Below are 14422 nucleotides of genomic sequence, written 5' to 3'. Positions count from 1 at the left end.
CAACACTGGTGTAAACTCTTTATATCCTAGTACCTTAAGCTGTAGGAAGCATACCTATAAAACCATTTCTATCTAAATTCTGTGCTCTTTAAGAATCAAAAATCTTTGCAACTGGCTCTAAACCCTTAAAAGAAAATTACCTCTTTAAAACAAATGGGAGCAGGGGGAGGAGAAAACATTATAACTGGTGCTGAGATGCTTTACTTCTGGCTATGTGTTCTTCGTATTTTTTTTTTAAAGTCTCATTAAATATTTTGCTGCAGTATCATCCTGTCTTTGTTTTTGGGTTTTTTGGGGTTTTGGCATTTTGTTTTGTTTTTTTACAATTTTGTTTCTGAATTGTTCTCAATTGCTCTGCAAAGGTAGGAAGAGTGAACCAGGGGTGGCTAAAATAAGAGCTCCTAAATAAATTTTCAGTTTGAGTTGAAATGAATTTGAGAATAGGTTGATGGACAAAGTGTTCTGTTGTTTCTGGTAATACTTTTACATCTAAAAGACTGAAGAAGTCTGTAAAATATAATGTCATTAATAAAATAATCTACATGCTAAATAGAACACCATTTCCTGTCATATACAGTACCACACTCCATGGAAAGGTAGCAGGAAAACTCAAGTTGTGGTTTGGGGTTTTTTTGTTTGTTGGATTGTGGTGGTATTTGGTAGTTAGTTTTGTTCTTTTTCTTGGTGTGTTTTTCTTTTTTTCTTATTTGTTTTTTTTAATACTGGAAATGCGTATCAGTAATTTAGGGTCAAAGGGGGAGTACAAAGGTCAAGTATCTGCCCCCAAAACAAAACCAGAATAATCTAGAAAATTTAGAGTTCAGGTTAAACTGAAATCAGAACACAAATACAGAAGTGCTCAATGAAGACAACTGCAAAAACATAGTTCTCTTATAGGAGCATAAGTTATTGAAGAAAAATGCCTTTTAACATCAGCTAATTTAGGATCCTGGGTTATTCATGCATATAGGGGTATGGTATGGCATCCTTACAATGTATAGTTAGTTGATTAGACACTTAGAGAGAAACAGAGAAAATAAAGCTAAATAATTGCTTGCTCTTCTGTGGGCAGCAGAGTAATGCCGAGAAATTGTAGAAAGGCAAGATTAGAAGGCTTGTTTTTGGCAGAATTATTTTTTACTTGCTAAAGAAAAATAATGTAAAAGTCTGGATCAGAGTTGGAAATTCAGGTGATGAAACTAGAAAATATTCTGGGAAATGCATACATTAGTATTCTTTAGAAGGATTATCTTACCAAACCTGCTGTGAAGTTTTCAGGTGTAGCATCTGGGGTTTTTTCATAGTCTTCTTCAGCTTGAATCAGAGGCTGCTCAGGTAACCTGCCTGAGTTGTACAAATACTGGCTGCTGGATAAGTTTGAACCTAGATCCTGCTGCCTTTAGATGCTAAGGCAGGCATACAGATCCAAAAGCTTCCTTTAAACACAGACTATAATAACTGAATGTAAACAGTAAATACTATGAAGATTTTACTTTTTTTCAATATGATAGTTCTTACAGTAGTCATATATCTAACCTGAAATTTACTGTTACTTTGTCATAGTAATTTATAAAAAGAATCAATTTGCCAAAGTCTTTTAGAACAATTTTCTGTTTTGAAAATAACATTCAGGCTGTCATACTGCATAATTACTGTAGATTTACAGTGTTAAACCATTTTTTCTGTAAAGACATCTGAGTAATTGTTTAACTTCTAAAATGGTCAGCTTTGTTACAGTGTTTTTATGCTATGGTACTTTAAAGAAGATTTTTGCATAGCTTGATACAATCCATTTATTATAAAAATTCTTTTAAAGATCTAAAATCTTAAAGATTTAAATCTAGGTGGTACTCATCATATCAAAGTAATTTTTAGATTACATGATTCTGTGCCTCAAATGCAGCCATCTCAAAATTGAGTCATAGAATAGTTTGGGTTGGAAGGGACCTTTTAAAGGCCATCTAGTCCAACCCCCCTGCAATGAGCAGGGACATCTTCAACTAGATCAGGTTGCTCAGAGCCCCATCCAGCCTGACCTTGGGTGTTTCCAGGGTTGGCGAATATACCACCCCTTTGGGCAACCTGTGCCAGTGTTTCACCACCTTCATCAAAGCTGTTAAAATGAACAGCAATATAATACAGTACCTTAAATCAGAATTTAGAGTTTTGGGAAAGTTTGTCCTTAAGCAAGCTCTGTATTCTCTGTTCATTAACTAATTTAAACTCTGATCTGCAAGCTGCCAAAAGCTCCTCACTGTTCCAGTTTTCAATGTATGTCAAGGAAAGAGCCTATTTGTTTCACTGTCAACTACAGTGGTTCAATAGTGGGCAACTAAGAAGTCTAAACCTATTTCTCGTTTTCAGAAACTTCGTAAATTATGGGGTGCTTCTGTGCCATGGGAATCCTAATGACTATAAACAATTAGAATTGATTTTTATGTTGCTAGCAGAACAACACCTTCTCGAGCACATTGATAGGTTTGTGTAGGTTTCAGTTGAATACAAAGTCCATATGAATAATTCCACCAAATTAATCTTAAATTGCCTCTCCCCAAGTTTGGTATGCTTGCTGAAAAAGTAACTGCCTGTATTTCCTTGTGTACTTTTAACACAGTTTCAGGTTATGGACCGATAGTCCACACAAGGTGCTTTCATTGGGGATATTGCTTTAAATTTGTTACTGTGTTGTTGAATTCAGAAGTTTAACAAAAACAAGTCAGATGCTTGATGTAGTGAGTGCATTTAATATGTGATCTAAAGATAACTGATAGTATATTTTTTTTTACCAAAAATCAAAATTACTAGAATGTCACCTTATGATCTGCTTTTCCAAGGAGTGAGTTAATAAAACGTTATTTCCACTTGTTTGCAGAGTAGAATTGTCATAGATGATACATACCATAGCAAGCCAAGTTGTGAACTTTCAGGTTTAGTGACAGAACCAAATCTGTCAGGTCGTTCACACACTTTAACCTTCTCTTCAAATGAGGTGAGTTTCAAAGTGTGTATATGTGTCTTGTTGATGTTGTTGTTCACACTACAGCATGTTTAATAGAAACAGATTTGTGTAATGTGAAACTAGATGGCTGTTTCCATATTTGAATGCTGAAGAACACTGTAAAGAATTGTAAGCTGTTACTGAACTAAGGACACAGACCAGTGTATCAGCCTTTGTGTTCTGATCCTAGTTATATTATTAAAATTGGAATTAACTCTGTCTGATCAAATTGCAGTTTTTAATTTTAAATGTGACAACTTTCCGTTCCACTAATTTTAAAGCAACTTCCTGGGTGAATGAAAACTGCAGCATTTCTGACCTTGCCTTCACATCTGTGCAGGTTTGGTTTACCGTAAAATTCCATCTAAATAAAAACAAAAGAGGAAAAAAAAAGGCAGAATACGGTGGTTCTGATATATGGGTAGAAACTAGTTACCTGGAAGTCAGTGTTCATTCCCCTGGAGAACTAACTCCTTTGGCTACAGCTGAAACCTGAAGCCTACACTTCAGTAACATTCTGACATACAGTCTCATTTGATGTTTGACTGATGTGAGTCTTTGTAAATTATATCCTGTATAGACTGGGAGTCGTCATTAAAAGCTGAACACAGTCATCTTCCAGATATGAGTTAGAGGACTTGCCAAACTGGTAGTGATAATGACTGAAGAAAAAAACTAAATGGTGTTTCATGAATGTGGGGGGGGTTGTTGTCAGCTATGTTAGACCAGGCTTCAGTGAAGTTTTTGTAGAAAGTCAGAACAGTCTTACAAACAAGGTTATAAATATGAAATCACTTAACATAAAAATCAGGGGCTACAAAAATCATATAACTAGTTCATAGGTTTTCACTAGTGGATTAATTTCTTGCAGATTTTTATCAGAGATGACAGTCATAGATTAATGAAAACCAGAGGAACTTCAGTTCATATCTATCATTGCATGTGCTCCCTGCATTTTTTTGAATGGAATGGTTCATGAATGGAGTATGTGTTCCTAAAACTTTCAAGCACTATCAATTGTAAGATTAACAAAGCTAAAGAGCTTCTTGAATATTGTTCTTTGATCAGTGTTACAACTTTCAGTAAACTTCTGGTTCTAAAACTCAAATGAAAGTTGTCTATTACTAGTTGTGCATGTATAAAGTGATGATTTAAGCCTCTTTTTGTTATAGATTATTCTGATTCTAGTGGTCTCTCTAGTTCATATGTTGCTTATGTGTATGACCAATTGTCATGGTTTAATCCCAGCCAGCAACTAAGTACCACGCAGCTGCTCGCTCACTCTCCCCAGCCCCCAGTGGGGCGGGGAGGAAAATCAGGGAAAAAGGTAAAACTTACGGGTTGACATAAGAACAATTTAATAATTGAAATGAAATAAAATACAGTAGTAATAATAATAATTTTAATGAAAAGGAGAGCAGGGTAAAACCCAAAGGGGGTAGGGTAAAGGGGTGTGTGTGGGGGGAGGAACAACCACACCAAAAACAAGCGATGCATAATAGAGCTGCTCACCACCTGCTGACCGAAGCCCAGCCAGTCCGAGAGCAGTGATCAGCCGGCCCTGGCCCACCCCTCCCAGTTTACATGCTGAGCATGACGCTCCACGGTGCGGAATATCCCTTTGGCTAGTTCAGGTGAGCTGCCCTGGCTCCGCTCCCTCCCAGCTCCCTGTGCACCTGCTCGCTGGCAGAGCACAGGGAAATGAAAGTCCTTGACTTAGAGCAAGCACTACTTAGCAGCAACTAAAACATCAGTGTGTTACCAACATCATTCTCATACTAAATCCAAAACAAAGCACTGCTCCAGCTACTAGGAAGAAGATTAACTATTCCAGCTGAAACCAGTTAAAAGGTTTTGTACCTTTTCAGTAATTATATTGATTACCAGGGTTTGTTCTGAGAATGATAAATAAGTTCTGAGTTGGTTTCTCTTTTGGAAAGCAGTATGTGTGAAGAAAAATAGGTAGTTCTGTTCTTGGGGGGCTTTAATTAGTAGTACAATACATCATGGTCTAGGAAAAAATCAGTAACCGATCTTTTAGAACAATTTTGGATATTTCGAATCCTTAACTTAAGCCCTTCACAAGTAGAATTTATGCCTGGTGATTGTTGTTCAGATGGTTTCATAAATATCCAGTAGGAATCATGCTAGCCAGTATAACAACCCCTGCTTTCAGAGGAATGGGCTACTGCATGCTGCCCAACGAATCCTGGAATTGTTAGTAGACAGGAGATGGAAATACTTTGAAAAAATCTACATGAGAGCAGCACTGCAGAATCTGCCTCTGCTGTGCAGGTACTCACAGGCAGTTTGGAGAAGTGACTGCATGGTGAGAGTCAGGTTGTTTAGCACCCAGCTAGTTACAGCAAGCTAGCTGATAATTCCTCCTACCCTTCTAATGTTTTTAATCTCTTAAATGCTATAATGGCACCTGGTTTTGTATTTTTTATCTTTAGAGCTTTCAGTATTTCTGTACTTGCCTTCTGAATCATCTGCATTTTTGCGCAGCAGCACATGGTTTTCTTGTGCTTCCATACCTTATAGTTTTAGTTCTGCTTTCTGAATTTACAGCTGATCTGGTGTGTGTGTGTGGCGGCTGAGTTGGGGACTATAACTCTGATGTAAAAGTCTGGGACAGACCTTCTGCCTCTGGAAGGACAGTAAACAACTGGGGGGAAAAATGATGTAGAGGTGTTACTTAATGATCCATAAGCATTGCTCAAAAATCAGTGTTCTTCATCTTATTCCTCTCTACTTTTCACTTTCCTATTCATTTTCTGAAAAAATAGTTACAGATGTGCTTTTCTCTTTTGCAGTAGTGAAAAAATCAAATTATACAGCATTAAATATCTTCCTGTTTACTTTCACTTCTGTGAGATGATGTCTTAAGTGTTCTAACGCAGATTCAGGTTTTGGTACAACTTGTTCTGGTTTAGGGTTGTGTCTTTACTGAATGAAGTAGGAGGAGTTTGTTAGCAACTGATGGTGCTGAAAACCTAGATTGGAATTAGTAGCTCAGTCTGGAGGACTCCTTCATGGGACAGTCTGTTAGCTGCTCTAATCTGTGCTGCTTGGAGGAACTTGTGGAGAGAGCCCCTGAGATTTGGTTGGGGGACTGCATTCCCCTGGAGAAATGAATGACTCTGGGCTTCAGTTTGACAGGAGTACACTTTCTTCAAGTACTTACACTCTGAAATTACAGAAGCAAAGGTTTTTCATGGCTGGCACAGATTAAATAAAACTAGTGAGTGTGTTCCAACTGGAATAAAACATTTTACATGTTTCTCAGTGTGAAGGAGATACAGGTAGATCGAAATACACACCCACCCTTAAAGGATAAAAGCAGATAATCTATTAAAAGTGGCAATATCTATGTTAGTATTTAGACTGAGATACAGGTCAAACTTGAAACGTATAGTGTTTCCCCTTTTTTGTGTATTTTTCATAAACACTTGCTAATATGAGACAAAATAAAAAGTTATCTATATTTTTTGTATTACAGTATTAGGTTGAGGAGTACTGTTGTCTAAAATGATTTCAAATAAACCAACATTTTGAATTTCCTTTAATAATTTATGCAGTGAATCTTCTTTCCTTAACAAAGCATCTCAAGCTTGATAGCTTGGATAGAAAACTCATTGTGCCCCAGTTGTCTTGATACAGATGCTGTATAGAACACTCCAAGCAAAACCACTTCTAGAGCCCTGTGCTGCTGTTCTATGAAAATTGCCGTTCTTTTGCATGTCAGGAAAGTGGATGTGTTCACACTTGATACATCTATATTAGCATTTTAATTTGGATTAGTAGTTTATTGTTGAAGTAAATCTCCCGATTGTCCCCACTTGCCTTACTTTATCTTGGAAATGAAATCAGATCTGCTCCAACAGTGTTCCTGGTGCATTCCAGCTGCTAGTGGCTGTTGAGTCTGTGTGACCAGACTAGAGCTATTTGGAAATGAAAATCCTTTGAAATGCTTCTAGTACCTCAGCAGAAACTGTTCTGCTCTACAAACTTGTTCCTATGTATCTGCACTACCTCCTAATGTAACTACTGCCCTTTGTTTCACAGACCAGGTAAAGCAAAACTGTTTCTAATTACATGTAGTCCTCTGATATATTGGAAATTTAAAATTGTATTTGTTTCACCTTAGACATGTTCCATGTTGTGCTTTCAGATCCAGTTTACTGTATGGTCGGATCGTGTGGCAGGGCTTACTATCACTTGCAATTGCCAGAATTGTTTTGTTACATTCAAACAACTCTCCCAAATTTTCCATCAAGGGAGCTGGATTTTGTGAGATCACTGCAGTTGGGAGTTGTAGTTGTTCACCTGGAACTTACAGGGTCATGTCTCAAATCAATCACTAGAAGGATGCTTATTTCCACATTTTCTGTTTACAAATGGCATGTGTAAGGCTCCCTGGAAAATGTGGGTGTACTGTCTGCATAGTGGAAGCTGCCTAGTGGAGCAGTCTGCAAGTCTAATGCAGCCCGTACTCGATGATGAGCTAGTGAGAGATCATTTTGGGTAGTTAATAAAACTTCAGGTAGCTCTGACGTTCCTGATTCAAGTATTGCACTAGAGTTTCTTCTGTACAGACAGTGAGCTCTGTTTTATGTAGCTTTTCTTTTGTGATGAAGTAATAGAGTGCTTCAGGACAAACAGCAGTACCTTTTTCCCCTCAGAAGCCAATTTTTCCCCTCAGAAGCCAACTGAAATTGGAGCAGGGAACTTAAAAAGCTCTGTGAGCTGGCAAAGTGTATTTTCACTCAGTGAAAGGCTGCAAGCTTTTATGCTTCCTTAACCAACTAACTGAGGAATTCATTGTTAGGATACATCAAATTTAAGCCAGTGCTTTGCTATAGAATTTCTTAGAGAAAACCATTTATGTTCTCCGTTTCTGACTTTGTTTTGAATGTTGTAGTGTCTTTTTGTTTATAGGAAACTCCTAGGCAAAGTAACTATAAACTGTGATTTCAAGAACTTAAGTTCTTTTGGGGCTAGAGTATGTTTAAAAATGCATTTTGTTAATCAAACTCATTTGGCCACTGGAATTCAACATTACTTACAGTGACTTTTCTCAATTGGTTAGGCATTAGATGATGAACTTACAACAACAGGAAAGCAAAATCAATGGCACAGCAGACCTATTTCTGAATGGACCACCCAGCAAGTGTGCCACTGGTTAATGGGAATGAACATGGAGCAGTATATCGCAGAGTTCACAGCTATGAACATAGATGGACAGCAGTTAATGCAGCTCGACAGTGAGAAGTTAAAGGTATGTGAATAGCCCAGGGTAATTTGTAACTGTATAAATTTCACTGCTTATTCAGACATATTTTTAATGTACAAAGTCTATTTTCCTGTTTTCGTGGCTTTTTAAGGTATGGAGTTTTGCTTCTGAAACACTTGGAGACTGTACAGTTAGATGAGAATTTAGTAACTGATTGCACAATTAAAGACCAGTCATTTTTAATCAGAAAAATACCAAGTATTTCTTCCTTGTTTGCATCTTGAGGAAATGAAAGTAAACATAATTCCTCAAAGGATCTTGATATGTCTATCATCAATCTCAGCCTAAGGTCATATCAAAATAAGGTCCAGCCAATTCAGATGCATGGAACTGCAGGATCGTGTTATAGAATCTGTTTCTTCCACATCCCCTCTTCAAATGGGAAGGCTAAAATCCTATTTGACCTTCTAAATGTTTTGGGTTTTACTTCTGAGCCTTTTCTTGCTATTTGACCTCTGGAACCTCTATGGTATGGATCCTTTACAGTGCTCGTAAACTTCTGAGTCTTTCTTTCTCAGATTATCAGACTGCATTTTGGACAGGCAAGGTGTGTGACCAAAGTGAGGCTCACTGGGCTATTTGGGCATAAGGCAAATTATTCTTAATGATCCATAGTAGGACCTGTGTGTTTTAGGGAGGGGAAAAAAAAGGTGTATAACTTCAGTCTCAAAAATATACCTGCATTTTAGAACAGGCATGCAACACTGCATGTCCTGTATTTTTTTAAAAATAAGTATTTCCTTGGACACAGAGGAAGTACCTGTTACTGGTCTGTCAAATGACTGCCTCTATTTGGAGAACTTTGGATGTTGATGCTTGAAGTTTCATTAATGCCTAAAGCCATTCGGAGTTCCATAGTGTACGCCTGTAACTTGGAATCGGGTACTGCCACCTGCTGATCAAAATCAAACTGTACTGTTTGCTTACTGAATACACTTTTTAATAATGCATTTAATAATTTAAAATCCTTCATGTTAAGAATTTAAGAGTAGTTACTGAACATAAAGTCCTCTTGTATAAAAAGAGCTAGAATAATGTTTTGAGACTATTATTTTTGCTGGTTTTTGGAAATTCTCAGGCATCTACGTGTTTGTAAAATGCAACAAGAAGCTGTTACAATCAAACAAGAGTAGTTCCTTGTTTCCTTACTTATACCTTATTATCCAGATTATCATTTACAGTGCTCTTGAGGACTCGGGTCCTTATTTTTCAAATAAACAGGCTATTTTGCAGCAAAATTAATAACACATTCTTAAGCTGTTCTGAACTGACAGTGCTGTTGAAAAAATAAATGAATTGGTTTTCTCTCCCTGCCCCCCCCCCCCCAGGCTTTGGGAGTTTCCAGTCAAAATGACCGATCAACAATAAAGAAAAAAATCAAGGATATTAGAAAAACACAAGAAAAACTGGAAAAGCAGAAGGAAAAGGTTCAAAAGAAGGAGAGAGAAGTTCGCAAGACTGGCAGAGTGGTAGCCACTCTTGAATCAAGCTGCTAAAATGACCCTGTTTTATGTTAGTGCTTCATCTTGAGGAAGTTCATCAGACTTGTATATAACTGTACAATTGAGGGAGGAGGGAAAGTGCAACAGTTTAACATGGTAGGTGGTTTTTTTACTTTTTAATTATGGGCCCTCCCCATTACAACTCAATACAATGAAATTGTTTTCAGTATTTTAATTCCTAGTTGACTCTGCCTGTATTAAAATAGACAATAACTTAACTTCCTGTCTTAAGTAATATTTGTGCTTCTAAAACCTCATATGCCCTTTTCATTGAAATTGATGTTTGTGAAAAGTAGAATACTGTATTTAAAATTCATTCCAATATTAGTCAACTAGCATTTGGTAAGAGTTGCATCTGATAGAGGGACAATAGAAAAATCCTGCCAACAAATTCAGTCTGTGACAGTCTTTATCTGTTGCCACTAAAGATGTATAGTAAAAATTAAGAAAATGGTAATGTCAAATTAATTTAAAAAGAAAGCATGTATTTCAAATTTATGGGTTATTTTGTTTAAATTCTTGTATTTCTGGGATTTTCATTCAAAGTTCACTGTTTTTGAACTCTGTGTTAATTGTTTTTGAATTCTATGTGTTGCAATTTACTGAGAAAGTAACAAGAAATATTAAGTAGTTTTCACAAACTACATATACTAGGCATAACAAGTTTTCTGTACACTACTCATATGGTGTTGGGACAAGGTTTAAACCTATAAATAAGATCTTTTTTAACCTATTTTTCCTAAATAATACATAGTTTTATAGATTTATGCTATGAGTAAGATCAATTTGCAATACATGTATTTCTCTTTTCTACCTGCTACAAGATTTTTGCGGACCAAATTTATATATTTGCTAATTTTAAACTATACTGTTTTTCAAACTTAAAATTATGAGGGAAGAATTGCAGGAAAAATTAATCACTGAAGCACTGGGTTTCTGCATTGTATTTAAATGTTCAATTGTAATTGTAGACTACAGATTATTTCTCTTTAAAGGAGGATTTGATTCTCAGAATAGTTTAGAACATGAATTGGTGTTTTGTATATTTACATACTATTTTCTAGAGATACTACAACAGCACTTCCTTTAATTAGATTATTCCAGAAACATAGACTCGTTTAAATATCAATTCCACCATAGAATGGGCTAGAACAAAACTTACATAATTGCTTTGTGGACCAAGTTCTCCTTTAAATCTATGGACTGTTTTTCATTTTAATTAAATGAATGAACTTCACTGTTGGTGTTTCACAGTTATTACCTTTTTGTATAAATGTCTTATGAATTTCAGCAAAAGAACCGTGTGGAAATGCTTCTGCACATTGTGCATTTCCAAAATAAAGTTTGAAAATCTTGGTAATAATTACTTCTAAAGAGAGGTTCAATTTTCAGGTTTGTGCATTAAGAAACAGTTCTTTGGTCATGATTTAACTTATTTACTTTGTTTCCAGTAGCTTTGAGTTTGTACTCCAAACGTACAGACTTTAGGGCAGCATTCCTCTCTGACTTAGTGATAACAGAGAGGGTAATTAGAAGTACGGAATAATCAGATGCTTAGGATCACAAAACAAAAACGACCCTTGGATTAATTCAGTCACGTAAGTTTATTTCTTAGTAAGTGCTTTCAGCTAGAACAGAGAGCATTGAGATAATCATGTATTACCTCTTTCCTTTAAGCCTACTGAACTGAATGCTGCACTCTGTGATGGAGGAGTTTGTTTCTCAGGAAGGAGACAAGTGGAAATAATGGCTTTGCAGGTTTGCCTGTGTGCAGAGCTGTTGTAGTTAAACAGGGACCACAACAGGGATGATAAACTCACCTGGCACCTGAGCATAAGAACATTGATTATCACAGACAACAGCATTTAATATCTGTGAGATGCTAAATGAGAAGGCTGGGTCCACAGAACTAGCTTAGTACTAAGCCACAAAAACACCCCACTGGAAGTTTTAATTTTTAAAACAGTTTTAATGAATAAATGTAGTGATTCTTTCAAAAAATTAAGTTAACACAAACCAAGATCAATTTTACAGTGCAAGACTGAGCTCATTTGTATACAAGACTATTAATCTCAGCGTTTTGATAGCTGAGTTAACATACTGATTTTCTACAGTGATTCATTTCAACTTAAACCAGTGTGCTAGCAGTGACTTCAGTACAGTAATGAAAATATTAAACACAAAAATTATCTTCTGAGCTTCTATTTAAATCAAAAGTAATCAAAGATCAAACTTGTAAGTAGGGTTAAACATTGTAAACCAAAATATCATTTTGCACAAAAAACATTTGTGTTTTCACCACAAGCATTTGGAGTGGTGGGTAAGGAGATAGATACAAATACAGTTACACAGCAAGCTGTTCTAATAATCAGAATTCGGTCAGTAGCTAGCTGAGAATATGAAGGAGGTTTTATTTCAATAATACCATATGAAAGACTGCAATAGACTTTTCTAGAAAAGTTAGCTTTTTTCTTCAGAATAATCTCTTGTAGCTCTCAGATTTACTAAAATCGGTTCAATTAAGTTGTTAAAACATTTAAACTTTGTGTAAAAGCTAGGATGGACGTTCAGCTTCAGAGCTGAGTTTTTAAAATCCCTTGCTGTAACTTTCAGCTTTAGTTTAGCAAAAGCACTAGCTGCAAGCATTCCCTCTAACTGTTGTACAGGCGCCGTTTTACAGGATGTGGAATTTCTCACATCCTCTTGGAGGGCTGAAGAAGAGAACAGCTGTAGCTTCTCCTCATGTGTAGCCATGCCCATTGAAACATACGCCAGTCACCACCTCGCATCCTTATAAAGAACTAAAACGGTGGCCGCTCAAAGTGCCCACAGGCTTGAGTGGAGCAGGTAACGGTACTGTTCTGGTGGTGATAGAAGTAGAATAATCCTCCCTCAGAGGGTCAGTTTAACTGTGTATATAGTCCATTCTGTAAATCACTCCCGTTAAAGTGACTTATGTTAGCTTGTACCAGGGTATAAAACCATTTTATTGTTTTGCAGACCTAGGCTAGGGAGGTAGCAGGTGGTAATCTTTAACCTGGCTCAGTTACAACTAGAATAGCATGACTTCAATTTCTAACCTACCACCTATTCCCTTCACTTGTATCTCACCTTCTGCTCTGAGCAGAACTCGTAAACTAGCAAAATTAAGGCTTATTCTTTCTGAGAGGGATTATGCGTGTCTGCTGCAAAATAAAGATCACAGGATTACATGCAATGAATTGACTAAGAGAAAAGGATTAGTTCTCAGTGTCTTTAACTGCATCACTCCTAAAATGTTCAGGAGTGACAGGGATAAAGGTGCAATGTAGATGTGTATTATTTGAACAAAGATGGCACAATAGGTATTAAAGGAAGTTGAATCTTTTATTTAAAGGACTTTGTACCTGAAATGCAATACTCATTCCCCTCTCTATCTTCCCCAGTGTGTTCTGACAGTTTGCCTTTGATAAACACATTCTGCTTGCCTTATTTATGCTATAGTGCAGGCGTCCTCAAACTTCTTAACCAGGGGGCCGGCACGCGGATGCAGTGGCAGGCAGTCATCTGTGGCTGCTTGGTTTCCCCCCCAACCCCCGGTGGGGGGGTGGGGGGTTCTGTAAATACCGGGGGCCGGACTGAGGACCCTGGGGGGCCGTATCTGGCCCGCAGGCCATAGTTTGAGGACCCCTGCTATACTGTGACTTGCAGTTACTACATAAACGAGGCACATCGCAAATACAAAGGTATTTTCAAAACCTGCTAATTCCACTTTTTTTTAAATACTCCTGAGAAGATAATTATTGTATAAGTAATAGAAATGCCCCATTAAAGGCAAACATTAAAAATCTGTTTATTAAAATAGTTTCCATTTACAGCTGCAATCTGACATACCCGAGTCTGAGATCTTACTAGGGCTAGACACTGATACTGCATTTTGGCATGGCATTACCTGCAGAATTATAAGCAAATGCAAGACAGCGTGTCTTTACTGTACATAAGCCAACAGTATCTGCTAATTCACAATGATCACGGTAAGGTAAGTTTTTCACATGTATTAAATATTCACATTACAACCAAAGAAATATGACTGATACCACATACCTGAGATACATTATACCAGTGGTAGCAGCTAGAATGGGTTGTTGGGTTTTTTTAATCCCTACAGACTGAAGTGTGATTTCTACAGCTGCAAAAAACCTTGATGTAGACAAGATGTATCGGCAACCTATGTAACTTTGCAACATTAGACTTCAGCATGCTTAACATAAAAGAATAGAAAGTGTCATACAGGTGCAAAGGTATAGCAGTGAGGTCCTCAGTATTCCTTACATGAGTTTTTCGTTAATCTGTAATATTGTATAATGGAAATAATGCTCTGGTGAGCTTTTTCAATAGTTGTTTCATTAAAACAATTTTGTAATTATATTAATTAATACATTTCTCACTAGATGCGATACAGATTGCATTAATCCCTGTAAAACCTGAAGTTACTGCTCCCTTGACTTACCTACTGAAAGTAGTCATAAATAGAAAGTGGAACAAATTGTGACCTTCTCACTTAAAATCTAAAAGTATGTACAGGTTTGGAGGTTTTCTTGGGTTTGAGTTTGTTTGAGTTTTTTTGTTTGTTTGGGGAGGCGGGGG

General features: G+C 36.9%; 1 protein-coding gene across 7 annotated transcripts in view; it reads left to right on the top strand.

Moving 5' to 3' along the window:
• LOC121092779 (neurabin-1-like) overlaps positions 1-11033 on the top strand; it is a 43430-nt gene extending 32397 nt beyond the window's left edge. For 5 of the 7 annotated variants that reach the window (XM_040604315.1, XM_040604314.1, XM_040604313.1 and 2 more), the window contains 3 exons: positions 2873-2989; positions 8091-8279; positions 9623-11033. In XM_040604315.1, the coding sequence (XP_040460249.1) occupies positions 2873-2989; positions 8091-8279; positions 9623-9790 (474 nt within the window). In that variant the 3' untranslated portion in view covers positions 9791-11033. The remainder of the gene's footprint in view (positions 1-2872; positions 2990-8090; positions 8280-9622) is intronic. The other 2 variants (XM_040604319.1, XM_040604318.1) reach the window with 1 other exon arrangement.
• Positions 11034-14422: the final 3389 nt, after the last annotated feature.

Source organism: Falco naumanni, chromosome 8 (genome assembly GCF_017639655.2).
Source record: "Falco naumanni isolate bFalNau1 chromosome 8, bFalNau1.pat, whole genome shotgun sequence".
Lineage (NCBI taxonomy): Eukaryota > Metazoa > Chordata > Aves > Falconiformes > Falconidae > Falco > Falco naumanni.
Note: the sequence above shows the minus strand (reverse complement) of the source record. Positions and strands in the feature narration are given on the sequence as shown.